The following is a 27,836-nucleotide window of genomic DNA, read 5'->3' as shown; positions in this document are numbered from 1 at the left end:
AAACAAATGGTTGTACACCCGCTTATACAGTATATTCTGGTTTCTGTAACAATTGGCAAAATCTTAAATTCTCTCTTTCTATATATTATATATAGAGAGAAGGAATTTATTAGTTACCATTGGTCCACTCAACTACAGCTGTGGCACCTGTAATTAAAAAGATGCTGTGATCTGTGGTGAACACTTGGGGGCAGGATTGCTTCACATGTCACATACTGACTGTACGTGTCACATCTTATAGTTACATCATTTCTTTAGTAATGGGGAAAATTTCAGTGTAATTTTTTTGTTTTTTGATATAATTTAAAGAGTTTAAAGCTTACATTTAATTCACAATAAAGGAAACGCCTGAATTGCCTAAGTGATGATGGACAGGTGTTAAACACAAAGATTTTCAATAGTGATTATGTAAATAACTATTTTTCAGCTACAGAGTATATTTAAGACACTTTACAGGTTAAATGCATACATTTATACCCTCTAAAGAGCATATATGACAACATTAAGGAGATAACTGGGTGTTGCTTAATTGGACACATGAAGTGAAAATATGCGGAGAAATATGATGAAAACATCATGTAAACTAGCCAAAGATTTTCTTTTCCATCACTATTGACAAACAGGCTGTTTACAGGCTTACCCAGCTTCTTAGCAACAGCAGAGTCTTTCTTTTCATCCACCAGGCCGAATCCAATGTCCTCATCATCAAGCTCGTCCAGGACTTGAGCTGCGAGCTGGACACATGAAGATAAAGCGAGAGAGGCGAGGGTTAGGAGAAGAAAGCTATATTCAGTTTCATACGAGTGCTGATTCCATCTCTGACTTGATCTTCAACCGACATTTCCCCTTAATCTCAGAACTCCCATTAAAACATTTCATTTTCAAAAGTAAACCCTTGGCATTTCATCTCAATTTCACGGCCTTAAAAGCAAAAGCGTTGGATTGCTGCCTTGCACTTTCTAAAATCGGAGTGAAACCGAAGCCAACAATTGACGGGTTGGAGGGGTCAGCAGAGTTTTCCAGACACCAGAGGAAGAAGAAGAACAAGAGGAGCAGAACTTGAGCCAAAGGAAGAGGAGATGCCGCAACAGGTGTGGTAGAAAATATCCACGTGGCATACATGCGCTCGAGTACATATTTACATTCACTGTAAATATACAGTGGCATTATTTACGTTTCTTTTGACACAGTTGACGAATTGTACCAACATTGTCAAAGAAAACGCCAAACTACTTTCTTTTAAATTATTAAATGCCTTTAAAGTAACGACATTGCCATGTTCAACCCTTTAAAATGCGCATATGCTGCTGCATTTTTGGCCACAAGACTTCATCAGCGAGTCAAACAGATCTTGTGGAACCAGAAACCATCTTCTAATGGCGTTCCACCACCCAGAATCACCCGGAATCACCAGTGCGATATAGGCTGGTGGCCTCGAGAAGGGTATCCAAACCAGGATGTCCTTGTGGGCCCCATAAAGTTGACAAATTATGTCAAAATAGGGTTTGTTCCTGGTTTCCATGGTGGCCCCACCCAAATTTGCCCACATGGGGTTCTCATGAGGGGTCCTTGTTACGGAAACCATTTGGGACCTGCATAATTTGCCCACTTAGTACCACCATGGAAGAACACACTTGGGATATGTAGATATGAAAATCCAGAAATGAAGTCTAATTGAAAGAAAATATATAGAGGAACACCAGAATATGTTTCCACTGAGCAGGACAGTGCGGTTCAGCTCGGAATGTCACACACTCGCTTATTCGCATTTTCATTGGTTGGTCCTCAGGCAGTCAAACAGATTTTATGGAACAGGAATCCACTTTAAGCTTTGTTTACACCGTGCAGTAGCCTGGCTTCATGGTGGTAACTGAAGAGCGTCTGTCTTCTGATTTGGCAGTTGTTGTTGACACCAGCTGTTCTTAAACTTTGTTTGCAAAACTGGCAAAAGTTGGTTACTTGATAGCCATAGTACGTCATGCGGATCATTGGTCTCATTGCTTGTCGGTCTATTCAACGACGTGCAGAGGAATTTTGACCTACTTCCATTTGTCACGCCTCTTGAAATTGAGAGGTAACTCCACCCTTTTCAGACCCATACTCAATTTCAAATGAGACAGAGGTGCGGTCTGGCATGAGCTAGGCTAGCCAAATAGTACTATGGCTTGTATTTCCACTGTGGGTGTGGGTGGGCCAAATGGTGATAGGTTTGTCGGCAAAACAGCAGAAGACAACAAGCTTTGTTTTGATGAAGGGTGCTTGGGAAAACACCACCATTTTCTTCAATTGTGGTCCCGACCTCACAGAACGGGACCACTTGCTTGGTTGGTACCCTATCAGAAAGGGTGCCAGAAACTGGGATGGTATAGATTGGTTATTTTGGTTCCGATTTCAGCGTCTAACAATGAAAATGCTGATAAATGTCCAACTTATCCAGCTAAACCAAACCAGTCCACTCAGTGGAATCTGGGCTTTATCGAAACATAGGAAAAGTGCGACTTGCCTCCATCTAGTGGATTTTCATATGTCCCTTTTAGAGGTCACAACCTGACATCCATCTGGGTTGTATTGGCTTGGGTTTGAAATGCATGGTATTTTAAAATGTTCAACACGACCATGCCATTATATTAAAAGCATTTAATAATTTATATAAGTGTTTGGGGTTTTTCCGCATGTCTTCGATCCAGAGAGTCCAGGAAGTGCTCCTACCCAAAGGGTTTTCACTTGATTGGTTGTGTTCTGTGGTGTTTCATGATGACTGTCCCTTTAAATGTGAGCTTACGCTCTGTATGGAGTGAATCAAGCAGCTTGCAAAGCAGCATTGCAGATAAGCAGCCAAATGCCCCAAAGCACCAGCACAAGTAGCATGTATGCTAACACGGCAACGTACATTTGCCGTGCCATCCATTCTTTATCTCATACTTGGACCAAGAGTAAAGATTTACTAAACAATAAAGCATAATAAAATCACCACTTTTACTGTAAGTCTATGTTCACCCGCATCAGAATTGTACAAGTATTCATAAAATGTGATTGGTGACCATTTAACAACTAATTATTCAAACAAACCTCTTTTTTTAGAGTACTTCATTTTATTTTATTTAAATTTGATGAAAACATGTTTAGTTTGCGACAGAATTAATGTTGAAACTGTAGAGCTCAGTCTATATCTAACATAGGGCAGGGTCAGTATTTTGTGGTGTCTGCTAATCTCAGATAAGGACTACATTTTTCAGGAAGAAATGGGGTTGCTGGTGGTAACGTCTGGAATAATTGTTTTTTAAAACTGTATTTTCCCCCAAAAAATGTCCACTACTACCTTGAAGACTATATTTTCTGCAACTCAATGTAAGAAAGGATTTATTAAATGAAGTTATCATTTACCCAACATCTCCTGGAAATGATTAATTTGATATGAGAGGTTTTGTCACGATTTATAATTATAATTTGGGTCCTCGTTAAAACGTGGGTCCTCATAGAGGAAGTTTGGGAACCATTGGGTTCGAGTATGGATGGATGACCATGTTAAAGCTTTTTTTGAACAATCTACCCTTACATTGCCTCTATTTTTCAATATAAAATAAAGCAGGTACAGCCCAAAGCTGCTACTTCTGCTGGACTTTGACAGCAGTTCAGTCCCTGTCACTGGTCAGTGAATTCTGGTTCGTAACATCAGGTTCAAAACTAAACTGCAGTCCAGGAGTGGAAGAGAACAATCAGCAGCCGCCACAGGAAAAGGGGAGCCCAGCCTTTGTACAGACAGAAAAGAAAAAGGCAGAGCTGAACATACCTGAAAGATATTTGCTGCTTCGCTTACGATCAACTGCAAGAAGAGGCAACGCTTTAGGGCAAAGCACAATAGTCACAGCCTCCAGGTTTACAACAAATCGAGTGGCGTGGCCTTCACAGGAGACAGAATGAGTCCAAACTTTAAATACTTAGAGTGGACGATATTAAAGCCCCACACACACAAACTTGTCTTTATATTAACAAAAGGATTGGATCAATCAAACGGCCATCTCCCCCCCATGCTCGTACCCCCCTTTGTGCACTAATCGCGCATGCTCAGAAGACAACGCCAGAGCTTAGGCTAGGCTAGCTTGCTAAATCCAGCGAGCCAGTTGCAGCAACGTTATGGCAGAAAAAGGCGCCAATAACAGGTGTTTGGGGTTAACTTTAAGTCTTTGTGAACTTCATCATCACGCTGCCAATTGAACAAGTATCTAAAAAAATGTCCCCACAAGATATTTACATTTCTCGGACCTCACAAAGATATAAATACAAGTACACACACACAGGATTATCGAGGGACCTCATTTGAAAGCAAGATGGTAGACTGCATAATCACTTGATTTATGCATTAAAATAAAAGTTTTACAGTCATGCATAGTATCGCACATCGTTTTGAATTACAATTTTCAGAGAAGATTTTTAAATGTGTTTCTATGTTTTTTAATTACATTCAAATTGTATTAAATTGGTATAAACTGTATTTGAAGTGAGTACATCACAAGCTTTTTTTTTTCTAATTTGGGTTTTTAAATAAGATCATTTTTAAGTTTGAGCAAACAGGGCTTAACACGATAAATCAGTTTCAGATGCTGAATAATTTAAGAAAAAAATTGGTACGTGCTAAATTAGTTAACTCAAACTAGGGATAGGATGTTACCACTTTTTTGTGTCCGATATCAAAAATTTGAGTATCTACTGCTACCGATATTATTGCGATTCAGTGATTTTAGACTACTTTTGAACGTATGAAGCTGTTAACGACACATTTGTGCTGAGTCATTTCAAAGACATAATCCTCCAACTGTGTATCAAATATTGTAAAGAAATAAACAGCCCAAACCTGACTAAAGTGGTTTTGTAACAATGTAGGATTTTTGGATTGTATCGGATTCTACATTTCTATCTGTCCGATATCCGATTCAGTGATTTCTGCCAGTATCAGACTGATACCGATACTGATTCCCATCCCTAATTCAAACTAGTTTTCAGTTAGTCATTTAGTTTGAATTATGTACATTTTCAAGTTTTTTCCTCGTAAGGTGAATTGATTTCCGTACGTTTTTTGGACAATTCTAAGAGCCACAAAATGTCACGGATTGCAGATCGTGGATTCAGGATAAGCATGACATTAAATATCCACAACACAACTGAACTATTCCCCCCAAAAAAACACACAACACGCACCTCGCCCCTGTTAGCACGGCCATAATAGTAACACTGGGGTATTTATAAGAGAGATGAGGTTGTGGGAAGCGAAGGAGCGAGGACTGCAGCTATATAAGGGCGTGACAACAGAAGGACGAGATCCGTTACATATAGAAAAAGGGGTGTGGAGAGAGGAGTGGAGACAGGGATGACGGACGAGAGGCGACAACTGACACTTGAGCGACATCTGTCATGTCCTTCCGCCACGTTTTATCCTCAAACACCAAAACTTGTTCCCGTCCGGATTCACTCAGCTCGGATATCAACAGTTAAGTCTGTTGACACCCGTTTGAACTCCTCCGCTCGTTAAGCGTCCACGTCGAGCCAAGTGAGCGCTCGGCAGCAGCGGAAGCTCTTGGCAGCGGTTCTCTTATGCCCAGTCACTGTCAGGTGACACAAGACGAGGTCAGAAAGGCCAGAGAGGCCAGTGAGTCGTGAAAATCGAGAGGTGGGCAGGGGGGTTCAGTTTCACAGAGCAGCGCAGGAGTCGCATTTCTTTTTAATATGATGTCAAAAAAAAAGTTGCACACAGGTGAGATATTTTGGTGGTGATTTGGACACAAGATAAAGGAGTGATTGAACATAATAATTCTTAAATTCAGAGGTGGAAAGTAATGCATTATATTTACTAATGTGGATGTAATTGAGTAGGTTTTTGTACACTTAATTACTTGAGTATGTTGGCCTGAATTTAAAAATAAAACAAAAAAATTCACGCACCGTAAACTTTGGCAGGGAATGATGAGGACTGGTGAATGAAGACAGGTGAATGAGAATGACAGGTGAATGAGGAGGACAGGTGAGTGATGAAGACAGGTGAATGATAAGGACAAGTGAGTGATGAGGACAGGTGAATGAGGAGGACAGGTGAGTGATGAGGACAGGTGAATGATAAGAACAGGTGAATGAGGAGGACAGGGTGAATGAAGACAGGTGAATGATGAGGACAGGTGAATGATAAGGATAGGTGAATGATGAGGACAGATGAGTGATGAGGACAGGTGAGTGATGAGGACAGGTGAATGATGAGTACAGGTCAGTGATGAGGACAGGTGATTTTGACCGGTGTTTACATAGTTTATTTTGTCAACACTTTAATTTGTAGAGGTTCGCCTTTAACTTAAAACACTTCATGTGAGATTTGTGTCCCCTTGTCCTTTTTGCATGACTTGAGTACATTTCACTTGTACTTCAATCAAATTTCATCAAAATAGTGGTACTTTTTATTGATTTCTCCATAAAAGTCAAAACAAAATTTACTTTTATAGAAAATGTGCTCATTATTTCTTTGCAAAAATTAAACATTTTGTGCAAAAAAAAATAAAAAAAATAACCTGCTGTAATAAGTGAATTTCCATTGAAACATGCAATTCGCAAAAAATAAATTCAACAACAACAAAAAAAAATTGCTGAATATGACAAAGGTTTCAAAAGCAGCACGTGTTAGCGATCGTCCTGGGATCTGTGCACTTTTAGAAGTTCTGTCATCAGCTTTTCCCGCCTCAGCCAGACAGTAAATTAGTAATAGCTGCTGTGAACACGTGGAGGCTGTTACGCAACGCTGCGCTGAGGCCATGAAACATTCATGTACAGCAGCATGAAACCCACAAACACTGCACTGAGACACAGACATGATCGTCTTCTTCTTCTTCTCCTCAGGACAACACGGTCTCACGAGAGATGTGTGAAACGCACGGGCAGTTTTCACACGTCTCACGGGCACAAGAGCTAATTCGCTGCGGTTTGGACAGAAGCGTCTGTGAATGTCCATCTGTGAGTGACTCACTCTGAGGGCAACACGCCACATCGCAAACATGTCACATACAGTACGGTCCCCTCCTGCAATCCGTCAAGCTTGTATTTAGTCACACTGAACACTGCAGGAGCTGTACAGTTCTAGCACGACTCCACTCGGCTCTACTCAGAAAAACAAAACTCTGATTCATGGCACAACGTCCGACACAAGAATCAAACCGTTAAAAACTTAAAAATCCTGAAAACAAGTTATTGAAAATTGCCTTAAATAGACATGGGTCACTGAAAGTGCTCAAACTGTGTGCTTCGGGGTCCCCATGGGTATTTGAAACCCTTGAATGTTTGTGAATTTGACAAAAAAAATCAAGGCCCTTGAAAGTTTTTGAAAATTGCACTAAATAGACACAGGTCATTGAAAGTGCTTGGATTTTGTGTTCCAGGGTTCTCTTGGGTCTTTGAAACCCATGAAAGTTTGTGAATTTGAAAAAAATTCAAGGCCCTTGAAAGTTTTTGAAAATCACCCAAAATAAACACAGATCATTGGAAGTGCTTGGTTTTGTGCTCCATGGTTCTCATGGGTCTTTGAAACCCTTGAAAGTTTGTGAATTTGACAAAAAAAATTCAAGGCCCTTGAAAGTTTTTGAAAATTGACGTAAATAGACACGGGTCATTGAAAGTGCTTGGATTTTGTGTTCCAGGTTTCTCTTGGGTCTTTGAAACCCATGAAAGTTTGTAAATTTGACAAAAAATTCAAGGCCCTTGAAAGTTTTTGAAAATTGCACTAAATAGACATGGGTCATTGAAAGTGCTTGGATTTTGTGCTCCAGGTTTCTCATGGGAAAGCAATGTCACGGCAGTTTCAGTACAGTTGTGCTATGTTGACCCCGCCCATTTTGTGGAGGTACCACAGTAGTGGGAAAACAATGTGACTCATACCAAACTGAGTCGCTTTGATTCTTGTGTCGGACGTCGCACTCATGACTCTTCCAGTGACGACTCTTTCAGGTACCGTCACTAATGGAAAAGCAAAAAAACAAACTGAATAGAGGCGAGTAGTATGTACACCCCCTGCTTAAACTAACTCCACACCACTACTGCTGAGGACAGTCAGTCAACATTGGGACCTCGGGGGACGGTTGGATGGCGTAGGGTGAATTTAGCGTGACAGAACCAGCGTGCGGACTCTCTGACATGTGCCGCCAGAACTATTTTGGACATTTGTTGGAGAGACGCTGATGGATCACTCACTGAGCTGCAGAAGTCTACAGACACACAAGATCTCCCCAGCTCAGCAAATACTGACACTGCGATCAGACTGATGTTATTTTATACGTCTGTGTTTCACTTAATCTCGTCACAGGTGATATGTAAGCTAGAAGTGCCAGAGTGGTCGTGTTTTTAAAGTTTGCACAAGAAGCCATGTTGAATAAGGGCTCAAAGTTGCGGCCCGTGGCCCCCAAGTCAATTTCCCCGTTGCCCCCCACTTAATATAGGGTTATAATTAGTATAATTAGTATCATCATAGTATTAGTTTAATGACACGATGGAACGCTAGGATCATAACCCCCACAGATGACTGCTTTTAACTCGTTTAACCCTAACCCAATCCCTACACTTTCATGTGGATTATAATCTAAATCTCAAATATAAATCTATTTTTGTTCTTTGAATTTACATGTGTGATGAAAATAAAACGAAAATTATGCAAGAGTGGTCAAAACGATCACAGCGGACGTTTTAGAAATGTGCTACTTTGAGCGTTCAAGGAGTAAACAACATTGAAATGGTCATAATGATGTCATTACTATCAAGAGTTTTTAAGCTTTTTACATGGATTGGGGTCAAACTGGCATCTGGTGAAGGACACTAATACTGTACGTTGCATTATGGGAAATACAACAGAAATAGCACATAAAATGAAACCTTTGACAAAAATGTATTGTTTAGTTTTGATTTGTTTTAACGTTCTCTGCTTCTATAAAATATAATATAAATAATGAAATAACTAAAACAAATATGCGAAAAAATAAAATATACTAACGTTAATAGAATAATATATATACAAAAGTTAATTAAATAAGAATAAGTATAAGAAAATAATATAATACGAAAAAACAGAAACAAATAAATCAAATATACTATAATATGTACTAAAAAAACAACCTAATAATTATGAATGAATAAAATATCCTAAAAGAATTCAAATATTACGAATAAATAAAATAGAATATGCCAAACAACGAAAACAAACAGACACTATACATAAACTAAAATAAATTAAATAAAAATATACGAAAATAAAATGCTCTAATTTTTAAGTTTATTAATTAAGAATAAGTAAGAAAATAATATGTATGAAAAAAGAAATATGGATAAATACACAAAAAATAAATAAAAAATTTAATAAGAACAAATGTGAAAATAATATGTTCTACAACAGTAATAAATAAAATTAAATATACTGCAAAAACAAAAACACTATAAATAAAAGCAGTGACACTGATTGAGTGACAGAGTCACAGTATCTCAGAATTGACTCATGCAGTATTCACCCCCCAACATTTATAACGTAAGTGTGATATTTATTGCGTCGCTGAAAGGACGCCGTCCCCATCACTCACTGTCTGTGTATAACGGTTACCACGGCAACCATATTTGACCTTTTCTCAAACCTCTCAGGAGATGAGACGAGACACAAAGCCGGAGACTCTTTCACTCGGCGGGGACTCTTTGTAACATCACGACACCGCGAGTGTCCACTGTGAATGTCCACGTTTTTTTTTTTTACACAGAATCGACATCGTTTTGTGCGACCCGAGTGCAGACGCCTGCCTCCTTTATCGCTTCTCTTTCAGTCTTTAATGGAAGTGTGACTCTCACGTTTCCCCCTCTGTAACGTTAGCGTCTTATAGCGACGCACAGATCGATGAGTTAAGGCTTATTTTCCTGTCCTCGAGTCTAGAGTTTCAGAATTCGAGACGCTTCTGTGTCTACAGCCACTTTACAGGTTAAATGCTAACGCCAGCAGTGCCGATATACGCTCAATAACCATCCGTCAAATTCTCTGATTTCCATTCATTCCTAGAGGAAACATCATGGCTGCTTGTTATGCTTCCTTAAAAAAGCAATAATACAACCTTTAAGTACATACCGCAGGAAGAAACCTTGAAGGTTTTTTTCATCTCATTTGTGAAAAGCAAGTGTGTTTTTTTTTTGTTTTTTTTTTTGGGAGAGGTTCCACTGGATTATTTTTCACAGACTAAGGTGAATGCAGCAAGGGGGGGGTCAAAGGTCAAGTGTGAGGCATATTTTTAGGGCGGTAACTCTCGCTGGTCCCACGTCAACAGAAGCACTTTGTAAGTTGCGGCCGCAACAAACAGAAGGTGCATGATGGCACCTAAAGGTGCAGTATGTAAGATTTCTGCCACAAATTTCCATTTGTAAAAAAAAAATAATAATAATTAATATAAAATGAATCTACATTATTGTTTTTATTAAAACAGAATAAACTTTATGTTTATACCAGGAAGGTATTGCTAAATCCTACAGTCTGTGCCCTTAGGTGAAATGAGTCAATTATCGCAAAAATTAGTGCCACCTAGTGCCAGAAATATATATATACATATATATACACACATATATACATACATACATATATATACAGTAGAACTCCAGAGTACTACTGGTGGTACGCGCACCACAGTTTCCCTCTTGATCAAAAAAATGTAAGAAAAATGTTGAATTGAAAGACAATGATTTTCAGTCTGTGGCTCCGCCCACTGCTGACCACCCAAATAACATGGCTTATAGCGCCAGGTCAAACACAGTAAGCTGCTTCCATCATGACGCTTTTCCATGATACAGTTCTAGCATGGCGCGGCTCTAATGGTTTTTTGTTGATCTATTTAGCAAAGGAGATGTGTAAAATCTCAATATTTAACGGAGGAGTCTGGTCTGGTGAAAGCCGGCCATGTTCTGCCCCTTATGGGGTGAGAACTTGAAGATGGACGCAGATGAGTGTAATAACAAACAAGGTTTTCAGTAGTTTTAGTTGTGATTCGGTTTTAACTTTTTTGTAAATGCTTAGTTTTAGTTTAGTTTTTTGTAACATGGAGTATTTGCCAGGTCAAGTATTGTGTATAAAATGCAATATTTTTGAATGATTAAATCGCTATTTTATTTGCAATTTGAGTATTTTGACTTTGTGGTTAATTTTTTGTTTGCTTCAACACAAATCTAATTCCATAATACAGTGGCTGCTGGATACGGAAGCAGTTAAGATTCAGTCCCCTGAGCGCCGCGCTTAAATAATTCACACTTTTCTGATTCATAGGTGGTAATGACCTGCTATTTTAAGCCTCTCCTCGAGTGCTTAAAGTTTGGTGATGAAGTAACGAGCCGCGGCGGGGACCGAGCTCCGGCGAGTATCTCGTCCTCCGGCCAAGAAGCCCCGACTTGGCCTCGCCGGCGGGAAATTGATCAGATCCAATGACGTGTGTGTGTAAATGATGGTTTAGTGCTCAGCTGGGAATGTGGAGAGACAAAACAGAGCAGTGTGCCTCTGCCTGAGTGAGTGCATGGAGGAGGGGGGGGGGCAGTAGGTGAAGTAGAAACTGCCCAGGAGGGGGTTTTGGGCCTCGTGCTAAGCATGCAGCGATGTGCTGGGCTATTTACAGAGGTGAGTGATGCTGGTGTGTAAGGAACACTCTGTAAGAGGACACTGCTCATCTGACAGACAGTGTGTGGTGGAGGACACACGGGCTGACAGTGGGCTCCAGGTGCATCGACTGGTGAAGAGTTTTTACGAAGGTCTACAGTACACCAAGAATAAATTCCCACACTTTATCTCAACATTCAGCTTTTCCTGTGGCTGGAAACCAAACTTTCTCAACAGTTAACTCCTTTGCACCAAAGTCCATAGAGAAAAATGGGCGTTTTAAGCTTGCGGAGACACAGGAGTTGCCGGTCTACTGCTGCCTGGTTTAGTAAGTTCGGGTCATGTCGGTGAATCCGAACGAAGGATTTCAAACACAGACATCACATGATAACACATTTGAAGTTCATGATGGAGGCAGCAGTGGATGAACGCCCCCGGCGTGCTGTGACGTAGACTCGCTGATTTTCTGTCGGGAGAGTTTAGGTAACTGTCGCACACGAGTGACACGATATAGTGCAGAAAATCTGACTCCAGGAGCCACAATCAGATGACAATTTAAAAATAAAATGGAAAACATATAGCTTTTCTACACAAGTGATCCCAAAACATTGGGTCGGGACCCACAGGTGGGTCCTGGAAATGATTTGTTTACATTTGAGTTAACATATTTGGGTTCTGAGCAGTTAGTGGAAAATATCCAATCGCAGTTTGCGCTCAATATTTCACTGTGTGAAAGATTAAAAGGTTATCAAGGACATGACCGATCAAAACATCATCTACTCATAGATAGAAGATAGAACGATTGCAGATTGTAGTGTATGAGATTTACTAATCATGTTAATCCTAATCTGAACAAGGATTTCGTTGCAGATAAATACGACCTCTAGGGCAGGAGTTGCTCCTCAAAGTTGCTGACTTGAGACGCTGAACAGACGCTGCACCTGCTCTCCTGATGTTGTCCTTCTCATCTGAAACCCTAAACGCAAAAGCACCATAGCTGCATCCAGGAAATTCCCAACCGGAGCCAAATTATCCATGTGAAACCCCTTCACTTCCCGTTCGTCTTCCCACTGTGACCCCCCCCCCCGGTCCATCCTGTGTCATGCTTTGGCGGGAAACCCACCTCCAGAGCCAGCTTCTCGATCTGGAGCTGCTTCAGGGCGCTGCGGTTCCCGTCCACATTTTTGTGGTAGTAGATCACCATCACGTCGTACTTCTTCATGATGGACTTGTAGTTCTTGGTGTTGAGGTTGTGGACCCGGTCTTTGCCGTCGTACTCTGGGGATTCCAAGCCTTTCTCGGCCCAGGACAGGGCCCCCAACGAGAGGAAGACCCCCAAAAACACCCAGCCCCACTTCATGGCTGTCGTCTTCTCAGAGCCTGAACTCTTGAGGAGGCAGGAAGGAGCGACCAAATACACTTGAGAGGTTCAACGTTGTCCCCAACACGAGTTGTTGTCAAAGTAGGAACAAAGTTCACTTCCTGACCCCGCTGGCTAGAGAAGAGCAGGTCCGACAGTGACACCCTCCTTTTAAAAAGGGCTACACGTGGTTTTTGCTGATGCCACCGCCCACAGGAGGAGGTGGGGTGATGGTGGGGCGTGTTTTCTGGGGACAGGAGTCGCTGGTATGCGAGTGGGCGAGACTCTGATCCCACTCGTCCAAGAGCAACGGCAAAAAAAAGAAGCAGGGCACACACTGAGAGGTAGGGGCTACCGAGCAGTGGGCGGAGCAACGTTTGGGTCGTACGTCCACCTGTTTGAAGGCAGTGACAGCAGTTGTGTCGGGCGTTTGGGGAGCTACAGATGCTCGGCGTCTTGGAGGACTGAAGGTATGGACGGACAGATGGAGGTACGGCGAGAGCCTAGAGGAAAGAGGAGCTCTGGGATGCCATTCCCATATTAAGTTTTGACAGAGCAGCCGGACTCTGGCTAAAAATAAAGGCCACGGCGAGACGCCGCTGCGGACAAGATGGCGTCCACGCACCGGGGGGGGGGTCAGAGGGCAGTGTTCTGCAAGTGCACAGGGATGGAAGGATTGAGGAGAACAGATGCTCTAAAAATAAAATTGAACCATCTCATATCTTGCACAATTCCAGGTAAATTGGAAGACTGGTGGGGCCAACTTCAGAAAGTGATTCCAAATCACTGGGTCGGGACCCACAGACGGGTCATGGGAGATTTTTTTGCAAAATCTCATGGAAAATTGTTGTTGTTTACATTGTTCAGTGTGTACGCAAAAGCCTGCAAAGGTTTTCCTTGTTTTTTTTTTTTTTAAATTGGAGCGTTAACCATTTCAATATTTGAGAACATTTTAAAAATAAATCCAGTGTTTTTGGTCGAGTTGAGTCTTTTACTAACGTTAGTCAAGCACGTCTCAAGTCTTTAAATTTGCATACGATAAAAGTTATTTCATGGACATTTACTCCACAACCCTGGCTGTCTCCATGACAACAGCAGTGTTTTCACTGTCAATTCTAGCAACAGAATCTGATTTGAAAAAGTTGATATTTTTCCAGAATAAAAGCTAAAATAAGATAATAATTTAAGATCAGATTTAATAAAGCATGGGGGGTGTTAATACACGCTTCCGTATTTAAGTTTTAAAAATGTGTTTTTTATGTATTGTCGAGACAAAGTTATGATTCATTGTGTATCGGGGATCGGGGAAACACACATTTTTGTTCATGAAAACGGGCCAAGCGAATGTTGAACAAATTCAGTCCGACATTTAAAGGTATTTAAGTACTTCAAGTATGGTTTAACTAAAACAGCCTGAGGGCGCCAGTGGGTCCAATCCAGCCCCCAGGATGAATTTGTGAAAATACCAGATTTTTCAGTTCCAGGTACCTATAAATGGTTAACTTTTATAACATAATATTGTTGAAATTGCACTTAATTTCAGGTTGGTCATTGGATGTTTTGAATTCTGAATACTCTGGGTTCTAAGGGTTAAGTACACAAACAGAGTATTTGTACTTTGTTACATTTAAAACAATGCCATGTAGAAAGCTTTCGTCCTGTACAGTAAATGCTTTTATTTTCTTAATTAGTTCTGCTTGAAGACCTGGTCTAAGCGTGTTTTTGGACTGTGTGAGGAAACCGGATTACGTGAAGAGACTAAGTGCAAACTACACAAATCCGTTTAAAGACACAGCTGTCGCTTACGTCGTATTTCCTCACACGCATCGGGAATAACTACACGCAGAGTTTATTTTGGAAGAGAAAGGAAAACATGGAAACCCGGAATGCGGGAGGGAATGGAGAGATGTAAGCAGAGGAGGACGAGTGAGATCATGTCAGCTATTACTTTACAATGAGGAAAGAGAGAGAGCGAGGCTATTAATAACAGAGTGTAACGTGAGCTGCTTTTCTGATGATGATGATGAAGCCAAGTCTCTCTCTGTGTGTGTGTGTGTGTGTGTGTGTGAGAGTCTGCACTACACAGACAGGGGGCGCCATAACAGTGGTGAGCTGCCAGATCCAAATACAAGATTGAAAAACAAGATAAGGACAGTTGTGATATTGTTCAGTGACATAATGTGACTGCATTTGTTCTGGAAGACCATCTTTAGTCACATTAAAGGGCCAGTGCAGCAATTTACTACTGCATTTACATGAAGAGAATTAGAGAAATATGATAAAACTGTAAATCTCTGCAAGAAGACATGATTTATTATACCACATTTTTGACAAGACTCACTTTATGTAAATAGCTATTTATTTAAATTGTATTTCTATTATAACAATACAGGGACTTTTTTGAATGCATCTCTTTCTGTCCATTACTTCCTCACTGTTGCACCGCGGAGGTAAACAGCGCCCCCCTCTGTCAGCTGCACTAACACGGCCTCTCTTTATACCCGGTGCATCTTCTGTCCTTCACCCTCTGTCTTCTTCAAAGCGACTCAAGCGAGATGAGAAACAACTGGCTGTGCCAGGGTCGTTGCCATGGCAACTGGGAGCTTGCCATCAAACGGCTCACTTTGTCAGGAAAGACAGAGACAGACACAGAGTTCACTTCTCCATAATGTGACGACATGAAACTGAAGATAATTTAAGTGACTTTTGAGATGAGAACATTTCTTTGTTACGCGTCAGTTTCACTTTTTCATATTAAAGGGATAGTTTGCACTAATTAAAAATACGCTCATTATCCAGTACAGGTTTTCCCTCACGGATGCTCGAACGGGTTAAAACCAAAGCACATTATGTCACGTTATGTGACGTTCACGTAATGAACGGGAACGGGAAAACAAAAAGATCTTATAAGTGAAGCCAGTATTTCACTTTAACATGTTTCCACGGTGATTTTATGACTTAATATAACTCAGTTCTTACATAAAGCACATTTAATTTTACTGGTTTGGCCCCAACCCTTAAACTCCAGTCAATAACATGGGAATTTTCATCTTCCTGTTAAATAGTCATGACGTCACATGTTTTCATCCTCACATTAAGCTATGGCGACAGTCTGGAGGTACGTGTGTTGTTTAGCCCCCGTTATGGTCTGACAGGTTAACAACACTCCCCGTCTACATTACAACCATTAAAATAAGAGTCACCAGGCCTTCACAATGAAACAGCAATGTTTTTAATTTACTGTTAATGCTTTAAATTATGGTAATGTCTATTTATCATTCTGTCTGTCTAGAAAAAATAGGCTATGTGACGATTGTGCATGTCTTGATAACTTCACAGTGTATGAAGTGAATGACTACTCTCTACAGCCATAATCACAGTCTGTCGGTTTATTATCATTGTTTGTACATTCTTGAAAAGAGAAGAAAACCCCACTTTGGATTGTAGAAAACTCCATGACGCTCTTTTTTCGTGCCTGTCCGACATCAGTGAGGGCTGAAACGACACCACCTTTGTATTGACGGACTGGGTCGGGTTATGAAGCATGGCTGAAGACGGCGAAAAGAAACGAGTCCTGGAAATGGTGAGAAGAATATGTCCTCAGTGTAATTGTATGATAATGTTAACATACAACATCACCTTATCGTTATCACACTCTTTATGGAAAACAATTCTCGTGTTAAAAAAAGCCTAAGGCAGCATTTCGACCACGTGCAAAGCTACTGTAGCTCGCTTTGAGAAAACAGGATTATTACTCATGATTCTCAAAGTACAGTCAACCCATTTATCTTCACCGCGGCCTGAGCTGTGGACTCGCATGATGAGTGGTGCTATGTTCCAACGTGCTTCCTGTAAAGTGATGAAGTTTCTTTACATCTGCTTCTTCCTCAGTCCATAGCTGATTCTGTGTTTCTCCACTGGGGGGCAGTCTTTCACTGAATTGGACCCCAGTCCTCCTAGATAGATAGATAGATAGATAGATACTTTATTCATCTCACAGAGAAATTCACAAAATATTGCAAATAAACAACAACTCTTAACTAAGCAATGAGGAGTAACAGTAGCATTCCATGTTTTCAGTTTTGTATCAAGTGCCTCTCACAGATCAGAAGATTTAGGAAAATACTTGAATAACAAGACACCTACTATGTTGCAAGACAAGGCTTGGTTTCATTTATCAGAAATTGAACTTGTTTAAAGCATTTTTTTATGTGGTTGTAAGTTCAGTTTTTTCCAATATAGCACGTTACTCGCCACCTGTGTCTAATGCAGAATGATATTCAAAGCATATTTTTCAACATTTGTTTATTTGTCAAAAGTCTTATCGTCCTTGCCATATTCAACAAAGTTATCGCATGTTTTCTGAATATCTTGTCACAGGTCTGCAATGGTATTACACTTGCGTTCTCACTATTTGGCGAAAATAACAAAACCTTTACACCACTGTCAATACATGTTTTTGTTTTTTTTTGTTTTTCAGGTCCAGGCTGATGGTGCCGATGAAGGCTGTGTGACGTTTGTGCTGCATGATGAAGATCATACACTGGGCAACTCCGTCAGATATATGATCATGAAAAAGTTAGTGTTTCTCTTTTCTTTTAAAGTCAGAATGACCCAGCCATGAGGTGTGACTTTTTTTCCACTTTCCTCTCCAGCATGTATTTATATTTGAAGTACAAAGAGAATGATTGAGGCTTAATTTGCTATTTGTGGTTTGAGTGCAGCTGATGTTTTTCTTTTGGTTGTCATTTTGACCCTTGTGCAGTAACCTCATCAAAAACAGATTTGTTTCTGCTTATTTTCTCCATATTTGCTGGATCAGTCCAGGCTTGACTGTGGAAAACTTCTTATCACACAGCCACCCATGGTCCTTTGATAACACGTGTCACTTTTGCTTTCCTGTTTTGTGTTAGTCCGGATGTGGACTTTTGTGGCTACACCATCACCCACCCATCTGAGACCAAGATCAACTTTCGTATTCAGACCCGAGGTGAGAGAAATTACGCCTCATGATTATGTCACCTTAATTTAACCCAGGTCTGTTTAAATATAAGAATGTTTGTGGGACATTATGAGAATCACTATTTCCAGACCATCTCACAAACACGTAAACATGTTACTCAAAGTCTGGTGCATTCACTTTGTCCACTCAGCTGCACAAGAAAAGCCAGTAGCAGATTTTCAGGACAGCACATGCACACACACACACACACACACACACACACACACACACACACACACACACACGCCCCTTGTTCATGTCCACAGAGGACTATAACCACATGCCTTGTTAGATAGAAATGCATAAAGAGCCAGCAGATATCAGCAGCTCTATCACATGAAAAGAATCGGTAAACAACTTGTTTTTTTGTTGCTGGACTAACTTTCTGACTGTCTAGAAGGCCACTCCACTCAGTTTCATTACTGCAAGACACAATTACCTTGTAGACACCAGGAAAATGCTGCTTTCCACTTTTTTTTTTTCCTGTGTGCACGTATGTCTGTCTGCTGTTGAGAACAATCACTGACCAACCACCACAACAACCACTGGTTATTGCTTGGCTAGGATGGGACAGTCCATGATATTATTGTGCATCACAATAAAAAAACACTCACAATAAGTTAATCATGGTGAATTTACATCATTCATCTTAAATATTTCACTTGTGTGACCTAAAAATGCTGCGTAGCTCATAAACATACAGTCCCAGTGATTTCTTTTTTGAGATGCCACTCAGTGGAAAAGCTTATGTATACAAACTCAATAAGAGTTGAGTATGCACAGAAAGTGTAGTTCATTTACGTTCATGTTTAAAAGGATATTCTCACAACACTCGAAATAATGTTAAATTGCATTTATTTTGGCCAGGAAAAAAGGGACACAAAGTCTTCCTGTCGTCTCACTTACTTTGGTGGATGTTTGCGATGAACAGAGTTATTATTCCACACCATGACCTCAGTGAAGAACATTAATGGTCCATCTTTTATTTTAAGCACAACCGTTTTTTGAGTAATCAATTAGATAAAAAAAAGGACACTCAAGCATAAAGTGATGTTTCACTGTTTCTTACTAGATGTTTGCTGTGTGTTTCAGGGGGAGTTGCAGCCATTGAGCCTCTGCGCCGAGGTTTGACTGAACTCAGTGATGTTTGTCAACATGTTCTCAACACATTTCAGGTAAGTCTGCCTCCATCTTCAGTCAGGATGTGTCCATCCATGCACATTTAGGCTACTGTTGTAGCTACTACTGTTCTTGTCCCAGTATACAAACACGAGTGGGACATAGATTTATTGAATGAGGTGTGTCTGCCTCCACTGGACTAGATGGTGATATTCCCCCACTTTTCAGCTTGTCGGTATTATCACTTCCCATCCATTAACTTCCACCAGTATGTTATCTCTGCTGGTGTCTTCTGTGTCTCGGCGTCCTCTGTTATTACTGGGTTAAACTCAAGGGTCGGGAACTGTGGAGCATGTGCATTATGCCTGGTGCCATTTTGGGTCCAGTCAAACTTATTCAATTCAATTCCCAATTGCATTATCTGGGGTTGTTAGTGCAGCTACGAGAAATTCAATTTAGCACAATATCAGCATGACTGACATGTTCGGATGTCTTGTAAAAGTCTGGTTTTAGTCTGACCAACACAGGGATTAGTTTTATCTAACGTTATGTAAACGGTCTGAGATTATGTTATCTTGAGTTTATAAAGTTATCTTTCTTTGAGTGCAAATGACTGCACATACATACATGTGCATGTCTCAGTTCACGTCCCATCTACCTTTGTATTTTCTATAAAATGTTCAGACAATGGCGTGGGATCTTTGACCTCCTTGTGAAATGCCAACTTTTGAATTTGTCAAGTGAAAAATATTTTGTCGTGTGATGAAACCCTGGGTTCCCCGGTTGCTTTTACAATGTAATCCAGTGTAAAAAAAAGTAGACTTAAAACTTAAACAACATTTTTTGTCATTTTCTTCCAGGCGAGAGTAAATGAGTTCAAAGAGAGGCAGGAGAAACCCATGGAATGAAGAGCATCACATGTGGAGCCATCAGACAGAAGCTCATTCAAACTGTAAAAATGTATTATTTTGATTTCATCCCTATTTTTGTGTTTTTGACTATCATGAGAATAGTGTGTCGCGTTATATACACGTTTGATCAGGTTGCATTCAAACAATTGTACAGTTTCTTTTTGTATAATGTTCAAATTGGTTATTGATCTAATAAATGTTTCCTCTGGTGTTAATCTTTGTTTTGAGTTGTGATTTCTAACACCTTCATTTTCCTGTTGATGGAAATATTTTGTAATGGTGAGCCATTTGACCTATATAATGTCACTTTGATGTTGAGACCAATCATTGGGGTGTTTTTTTTTTTTACTCCATTTCATGCCTTACGGATCACTGAGGTCAACTTAGAGAAAACATTTTCACAGTTACATTCACATCTACATGCATTTCAGAGTCCCCACATTGAATACATTTAGATGGTGAAATATAACCTTTAAAGAAATTCAGCAGCTACACTGAATTTTCTCTATTTTTTAAATATTTGTAGATGCTGAACGTAGCACCAAACGGGGCTAATTTCCAGTTAAAATAAATCCAGTTATTCTTGTTAGGCATATAGTGAATAATGCTGTCTGAATCTCTGACCTGTAGGTATTTACTTTCAGACAAGCCCAAAACAATTATAAATGATTGATTTCCTGGAAGTCTGAGCTCCTTGAATTCCTTGTGGCGAAAGTTTTGAACATGTGATACTTCAGTTCCCTCTGTGTTTGGTCTGTTGAGTTCAGCTGGGATGAGTCTAAAAACTTCTACTCACATCTCCACCCATTTTAAGCCAAACATAGGTTATCATAACACATCTCACTTTCAACCTTAATGTTTCCCATCAGTGAGGATGTCCAAAATAAAAGGTGTCCTGGGAGCCATAGGTTCACCATGTGTATTCTTCATTTAAGTGCACAATATTGCGCAAAGACTCCCTCTTCTGCGAAAACACATACTGTACTGCTCACATCTGTGAATGGGTAATGATCTGGGGGTTAGTGTTGGTGGAAGTATGTGTTTATTGTGTTGCTTTTTCAAAGGAAATTGCTCCCTTGTTTAAAAAAGCACAGGGGCAGCACATGGAGATGCATCCCCCCTATGGCTTGTATCCAAAATTGTTAAAGCAAAGTCAGATACAAGAGCACACATACTCTCAAAATCACAGAGTTAAATCACAATATTTAACCATGTACATGTATTCACAGTTACATTGATCCACAAATGACTTGTTACCATTATGTGCTCTACACATCTTTTCTTCATTTACTCAGTAATGAAATATCTTAATTTCTCCTTTGTTGGGATGTTTTCTTGTTATTTCAACATGAGTCTGTAACAAATACCAAATGCTGGGCAAAAACATCAATTTTATTGTCTCAGTGAGCTCAACATAGGGATTACATTTTAATCTCCTATGTTCTTGACTTATTGCATTATCTATATCTATTCTATCTATGAATAATGTAAGTAATCCCTGACTTAACACTTCTGTAGACCTCACACTTAACTATTACTTCTACTAGTACTAATACATGTTTGGTGAATTGTGTCCTGTGTCAAAATGAACTTTATGGCGTGTTTCCACCGGCTCGCCTCGCCTCGGCACGGCCGCGTTTCCACTAGCATAGTGGAAACATCTGGCGAGGTTCCACGCGAGCTGAGGTGACACTATGCGTGACGTCGTCAGACTGTCGGCCAATGATTGTTCAGAGTGCTGTCACAGGAGGAGACGTCCTACACAAGAATCAAGCCAAGCAATTAAAAAGACATAACAATCCTAAAAATGTGGGTTCATCTCCAACAATTACCAGGGAAATGTCTAAAATCTCAATATTTAACAGAGGAGTCTGGTGTATTTAGTGACAGCACTGCTGATTGCGAGCTGCATCACAAACTGTGCTTCGGTCATGGAGGAAGTGCTGAACTAATAGTTTTAATGAACTGATTCAAATGATTCAGTTACACTGAAAACAACTACTTTTTTCAAGTCACCCGTCGCGCGTCTGTGTGAGTCGCGTGTAAAACAAAGCCACAGCAGTTTCATGCAGCCGTGCAGTAAATAGTGTATTATTATAAACTCACTAACAAAAAAAGACATAATAGTAAACTTAGGACACATTGTGTCAGGCTTTGCTGAATAATAAATCTCAAAACGACACTGGGGAGCATTTTAAAGGTAGAGTGTTATAAATTCAGTAACATTTATGTGTGAAGTTGCATGTTAAAGCTGAATATCCCTCACCCTCCCCTTCCAAGAATCTTTGTAGCCTTCAGTTATCATCATAACTCAAATGATGTTTAGTCCATTGTGGGCTATTGTAAAAACACACATCGTCCAAAGACATAAAGATAAAAGACTTATTCTGGGGTTCAAAAAACAAACAAAAAATTTCCCCCAAATTTTACTCACAAGTTCTTTTTGAAGATTTTATCATCTTAGTCAGCACATTTATCAGGCAGCAACATTTATATTTGTTTTTATTCTCTTATCAAAAACATCTTCTATGCCCTTCATGTCCCCAAAAAACCTTTTGGTTCTGCTGCCTTATTATTGGGTTTGAAATGTCTTCATCCATAATCTCACTGCTTCCATCTTTGATTAATCTGTTTTATTGTGAGAATTAAGGGTCTATTTATGTATTTTCTCTATTTCTTTTTAAATCCGATCCAATTCCTCTTTGTTTGACTTTTTTTCCCCTTAATTAGAACAATCCATCTCACATGTCGGTGTTTGAAGAATGTCCAAATCTAAAGTGTGCAGTCTCTCAAGCACCAAATTGCTTTCATCTTTGAAACCACGAGTGACAAGTGGTGGAAGAAGTGGGAGCTAGAACGTTCGTTCTCATTAGCAGAGGAATGTGGGACTTACAGTGCAAAGAAGACAGAGAAGGAAATTGAGGGAGGAGAAGTGTAAATAAAGAGTGGGTTAATCATATCCCTCTGTCTATCACATGTTCACGCAGGGCTGCCTCTGTGGGGAAGGAGCAGTTTGACGAAAAAGAGGCTGTGACTCATATCCGTCAAAATAAACAGTCTCAACTGAAGCTGACACTTATTCTTTGTACTAATGACAAAGTTGGTTGACTTTAATTTTTTTAATCAGCCTTGGCAAAGTATTGTCGACCTATGTCAGTTGAGATTGGCACCAGCGCCCCACGACCCTCATGTGGAGGATAAAGTGGTAGAAGATGGATTAAACAAAGCTTGTGCTTCAGAAAATAAACCTTTGCAAAATCAGATTCTGTGTATGTGGCTCAAATTATGGCAACACTTTAATGAAACATGATTTGTAAGTTTAAAAAAAAAGAAGATGCTTTCTTTCAATAACGTCAGTTAAATAAAGTGTGATCAGCAGTGAATCATTTATGGCTGTGAAGAAAAGGATATAAACTACAGAATGATTTTGTAAGAACATGCTTGTGTAAAAATCCTCGGGCTCAAAACTCGTCTCGTGTAAAAACACAAACAAGCATGAGCGCAATACTTTCAAAAAGATGTGGTCATAAGCATTTACAGCCCTGCAGTAATGTGGTTTGGTCCTAAATGTCCCTCTGTCATGAAGCTGTGAATTTACAGTGGAGTTGAAGTTGCAGCTTTTATTTGAAACATATTGCTGATGGCATTTCAATCTAAGTTTAGTTCAGCACATGAAGTGGATTTCCTTAAAGCTGATTTTTATCAATACACTTGTCTTGAGCAATCTCTCTTCAGTGTTTTAACATCCACGTGCAGCTCTTGTAAAACTGTCAGCTATAGATTTGTTGCTCTGATTATTTTATCAGTGTACTCGTTTTACCCTTGCATTTTTAGACACTGATGTTTATCAATGCAGCAGCAAGTCTTTGATCTCATGCTCTCATTCTGTGACTACCATCACGTCTGTGTGATTGGAGTTCAGACCAAACCACAGCCAGTGTTACTAATTGGGTTTCTGTGATTCGCAGGCACTGAACCTCACAAGCAAACCACAACAAAGACGGAAGAGAGAAATACAATAACCACTGATAATTGACATAATGTTCTCTACAGCGTGGTTTCCAAGAAGCATCTTTACCGAGTGGAGAAAACCATTCCTCCGATAGTTTGTGATTAATTGTTTCCTGCACGTTTGATCGGCGTTTTTGACCGGTCAAGGATTTCCAAATGGTTTTCACTGAGAGCATAAGGCAAGTTATGACATTGATCTGTTTGTTTTGTGTGTGAAGTCAGTGTCAGTCAGTAAATTAGCACACTCAATTTCAGTTAAAGGTCACACTCCTTTGCACATTGGAATTGACACCCCTGGGTCCCCCTAGACCCACAGGCCCTGAGCCCGAGTCATCTCTGCTCTTTGACCCACCTTGACAGCAGCACTGGGAATAAACAACCTTATTTTTCTTGGTATGATGGATGGACACGTGGCTCCTCAGTTAACTTCCAAGAAACAGGTTGACAACCTACCATTTACTTAGGTGGGTGGCTGGGGTTACACAAGGGCTGAGTGCAGCAATTTACTCTCACTTTTATAAAACCCCAGTCGCCCGTGGTGTCCCGCAAGGCTTGGTACTTGGCCCGCTCCTCTTACCCCGTGGACACATCACGGACACATCTGTACATCGCCACCAAATCCATCACCCCAGTCATTCTCTCCAAAACCTGTTTGACTAACATCCAAATCTGGATGGACAATCACTTCCTGAAACTCAACAGCAACAAAACAGAACTCATCATTACTGGACCCAAAGCTCTACTACCCTCTGGCCAGGACTCCTCATTGATGGTCATTATGTTGCTCTCGCTTCTGTGCGTAACCTTGGTATCATAATGGACTCCACCCCCTCCTTCAAATCCCCCATCAGCCCTCTACAGACCTCCAAAAACTGCAATACATACAAAATTCAGCGGCTCGGTTACCACATTACCCCCATCCTCCAACAGCCCCACTGGCTCCCTGATCAAAACTGCATTGAGTACAAATTCCTCCTCATCATCTACGAAGCCCTAGATAACCTTGTCCCCGCTTATCTCACTGACCTCCACAGCCGTTCCCCCACCCGCCATGTCTGCTCTCCTGACTCTAACCTCTTGACCCCCCCCCATCACCAGAAGTAAGCACCAAACCGCGGGGGACCGAGCCTTTGCCGCCGCTGCTTCTACCCTCGGGAATTCCCTTCCACAACACATCGTGAACTCTGACTTAAGAGAGGAAGATAAAATAAAAAAAGAGAGGCACTGGTACTCTCACTGCTTGTTATACAGTGCCTTGTGAAAGTATCCGGCCCCCTTGAACTTTTCAACCTTTTGCCACATTTGAGGCTTCAAACATAAAGATATAAAATTGAATTTTTTTGTCAAGAATCAACAACAAGTGGGACACAATCGTGAAGTGGAACCAAATATATTGGATAATTTAAACTTTTTTTAACAAATAAAAAACTGAAAAGTGGGGCGTGCAATATTATTCGGCCCCCTTGCGTTAATCCTTTGTAGCGCCACCTTTTGCTGCAATTACAGCTGCAAGTCGCTTGGGATATGTCTCTATCAGTTTTGCACATTGAGAGACTGGAATTCTTGCCCATTCTTCCTTGTAAAACAACTCGAGCTCAGTGAGGTTGGATGGAGAGCGTTTGTGAACAGCAGTCTTCAGCTCTTTCCACAGATTCTCGATTGGATTCAGGTCTGGACTTTGACTGGGCCATTCTAACACTGATATGAATATGTAAAAGACAGTCCATGGGCCATGGGAATTTAAATGTGTCCATTAAATTTAGTTAAGCATGACGTCACCCATTACTGATGACGCCAGCTGTCAGTCACATTATTGTCCATTCATTGATGACGTACATTGTCATCTAATTTACATCATGTTCCCTTCAAGAAACCTTCAGAAAATTGAGACCATTTACTCAATTTACCCGTTGACTTCCAGTCAATGTGATAAGTAAATCAATTAAGTTGCTGCAGCAGCTGTAGAGCAGCCAATAAGATCAGGGAGGGAGAACTTTATGAAGCGAGAGCTGTCACAAAGTACTTGGAGCACCGTGTACACGACTTTGTTTGATACAGACACGTAACACCTGTGACCGTGTTGATGTTTGGGTGGGTGTTGGCGCTGGCGTGGGTGAGGATAAGGGGCCCAGACGGAAAAACTTCCAATGTTCATAATTAGCAGGTCTGACATGTTTACTTTTGAGGATCCTTCTTTGAATCCTGATGTAAACCAAATGTAACAAAAGAGGGAAAAACTGAGCTGAGTGACACAATATTTGACCTTTGACTGGCTGTTTTACAACAAAGATGATTGTTTATTGTTTATATTCGCTCCAGTTTCTCAAGGGATACATGTACTCTGACTTTTTGCCACTTATGCATATAATAAACGGATGACTTAAAATGCACATTACATCAAATATTATGTACATGAAAAGTCAATGCAAGCTCTCCACCCACATACGTAGAGTCTGCAACATGGAATATCAGTTCAGTCTCCAGAAATGCCTGGACATCCACACACTATATATGGTGAATGAATAACTCCAACACAAATGCTATAAAATAATATTTATTACAACATTCTCTCAACCAGTAAGAAGGCTAAAGTATAAATGTAATCCAAACCACCAGGCTCAACATTCACATTTAATTGTCAACCTAAAATGACATTTTAATGACTTAGCTTGGTGGTCCCTCTATAAGATCCTCACAAATCAACTTGGACCTTCCGGCACACAGTTGTTTGTAGATAAACACAATTAGATATGATGAGTTAATGAGTCATGCACTGCAGGATCAGCTGATCTGAGCACGGCCGCAAACCTAATACAGTGGCAAAGAAATATAATATGTGTTTTTAACATAAATATATTACACATTAATCATGTCTACATATATACTGTGTGTATAAAAAAAAGCTTCTGTGTCATTTAACACGGTATCTGGTTGTTTGGCAAAATATTTGTTGTAAAATACATTCAGTATTCAGTATCGACCGTTTGAATGATGAAATGAACAGAGGTGAGATTTTGAATCTAAGTCTAGATAAAAACTCTTTCTCCTGTGTATGTATTATCAGTAGTCTTGCCAATGTTTAACGCTTTGATTTGTTTAGGTTTAAGGTTTAAAAATGTAGCATGTAGGTCTTAATACAGTGAATACACAAGCGATGTGTGTTTTCTGTGGAATGACTGGAAATAGAAAGTCACAAACTGCAGTTTCTCCTCCTCTCTTTACCCTTTAAAGACCCTTAAGTTGTATAAAAAGTGTTTTCTTGACGTGCTGTCATCACACAATTTGTGACTACTGGGTGCTACAGATGTCCGACCTCTAAAATTCTTTAAAAAAAATAAGGCACATCACATGCTTCAGCTATTCAACCAATGGAGTTTATGAAAATACCTGGATTTATTTAGTCACTTTAATGAATGGAAAGAAGTAATATTTCTAAAATATTTTCTAGGATCAGTATGTAATCCCTGCTGAAACACTCGACATCCAACACATTTGTTTCCTTCCTAAAGCTTTTGAATGTGAACATAATAAAAAAGGTTTTCAGATTAAACCACACAAACATCCATGCAAACGGACCCCTCCCTGATGGTAGATAAAATATTTGAAAAACCCCCAAAAACTAAATGAACACCTCATGTCAGAAGGTGAAACCAGCTTCAGAGTTTCTGTGGTATTTTCTTAGAAAAATAGAAGCTACATGTTCAAAGTGTAAGAAGCTAAGACTTTATACACAGTGGCAATCACTTACAACAGCATGGTTACTGTGACAATAATACTGCTAATATCTTCAGTGTCACACGACAG

The 27,836-nt window shown here is 40.1% G+C and overlaps 2 protein-coding genes across 3 annotated transcripts in view; one reads left to right on the top strand and one right to left on the bottom strand.

The window, feature by feature from the left end:
* The window catches only part of casq1b (calsequestrin 1b), an 87,361-nt gene that overhangs the window by 4,584 nt on the left and 54,941 nt on the right, over window positions 1-27,836 (bottom strand). Inside the window, exons 4-5 of one of the 2 annotated variants that reach the window (XM_044020360.1) lie at window positions 3,791-3,823; window positions 641-734 (exon numbers count right to left, since the gene is read on the bottom strand). In XM_044020360.1, the coding sequence (XP_043876295.1) occupies window positions 641-734; window positions 3,791-3,823 (127 nt within the window). Of the gene's footprint in view, window positions 1-640; window positions 735-3,790; window positions 3,824-12,752; window positions 13,149-27,836 lie in introns of those variants that run through there. The other variant, XM_044020359.1, reaches the window with a different exon arrangement.
* LOC122765895 (DNA-directed RNA polymerases I and III subunit RPAC2-like) lies at window positions 16,362-20,236 on the top strand. Its single transcript, XM_044020365.1, has 5 exons — window positions 16,362-16,572; window positions 17,470-17,567; window positions 17,903-17,979; window positions 19,084-19,166; window positions 19,971-20,236. The coding sequence occupies exons 1-5, from the start codon at window positions 16,534-16,536 to the stop codon at window positions 20,016-20,018; spliced, it is 345 nt and encodes a 114-aa protein (XP_043876300.1). The 5' UTR covers window positions 16,362-16,533; the 3' UTR covers window positions 20,019-20,236.

Source organism: Solea senegalensis, linkage group LG3 (genome assembly GCF_019176455.1).
Source record: "Solea senegalensis isolate Sse05_10M linkage group LG3, IFAPA_SoseM_1, whole genome shotgun sequence".
NCBI classification, from domain to species: domain Eukaryota; kingdom Metazoa; phylum Chordata; class Actinopteri; order Pleuronectiformes; family Soleidae; genus Solea; species Solea senegalensis.
The sequence above is the reverse complement of the archived record's forward strand: the minus strand, read 5'-3'. Positions and strand labels throughout refer to the sequence as shown.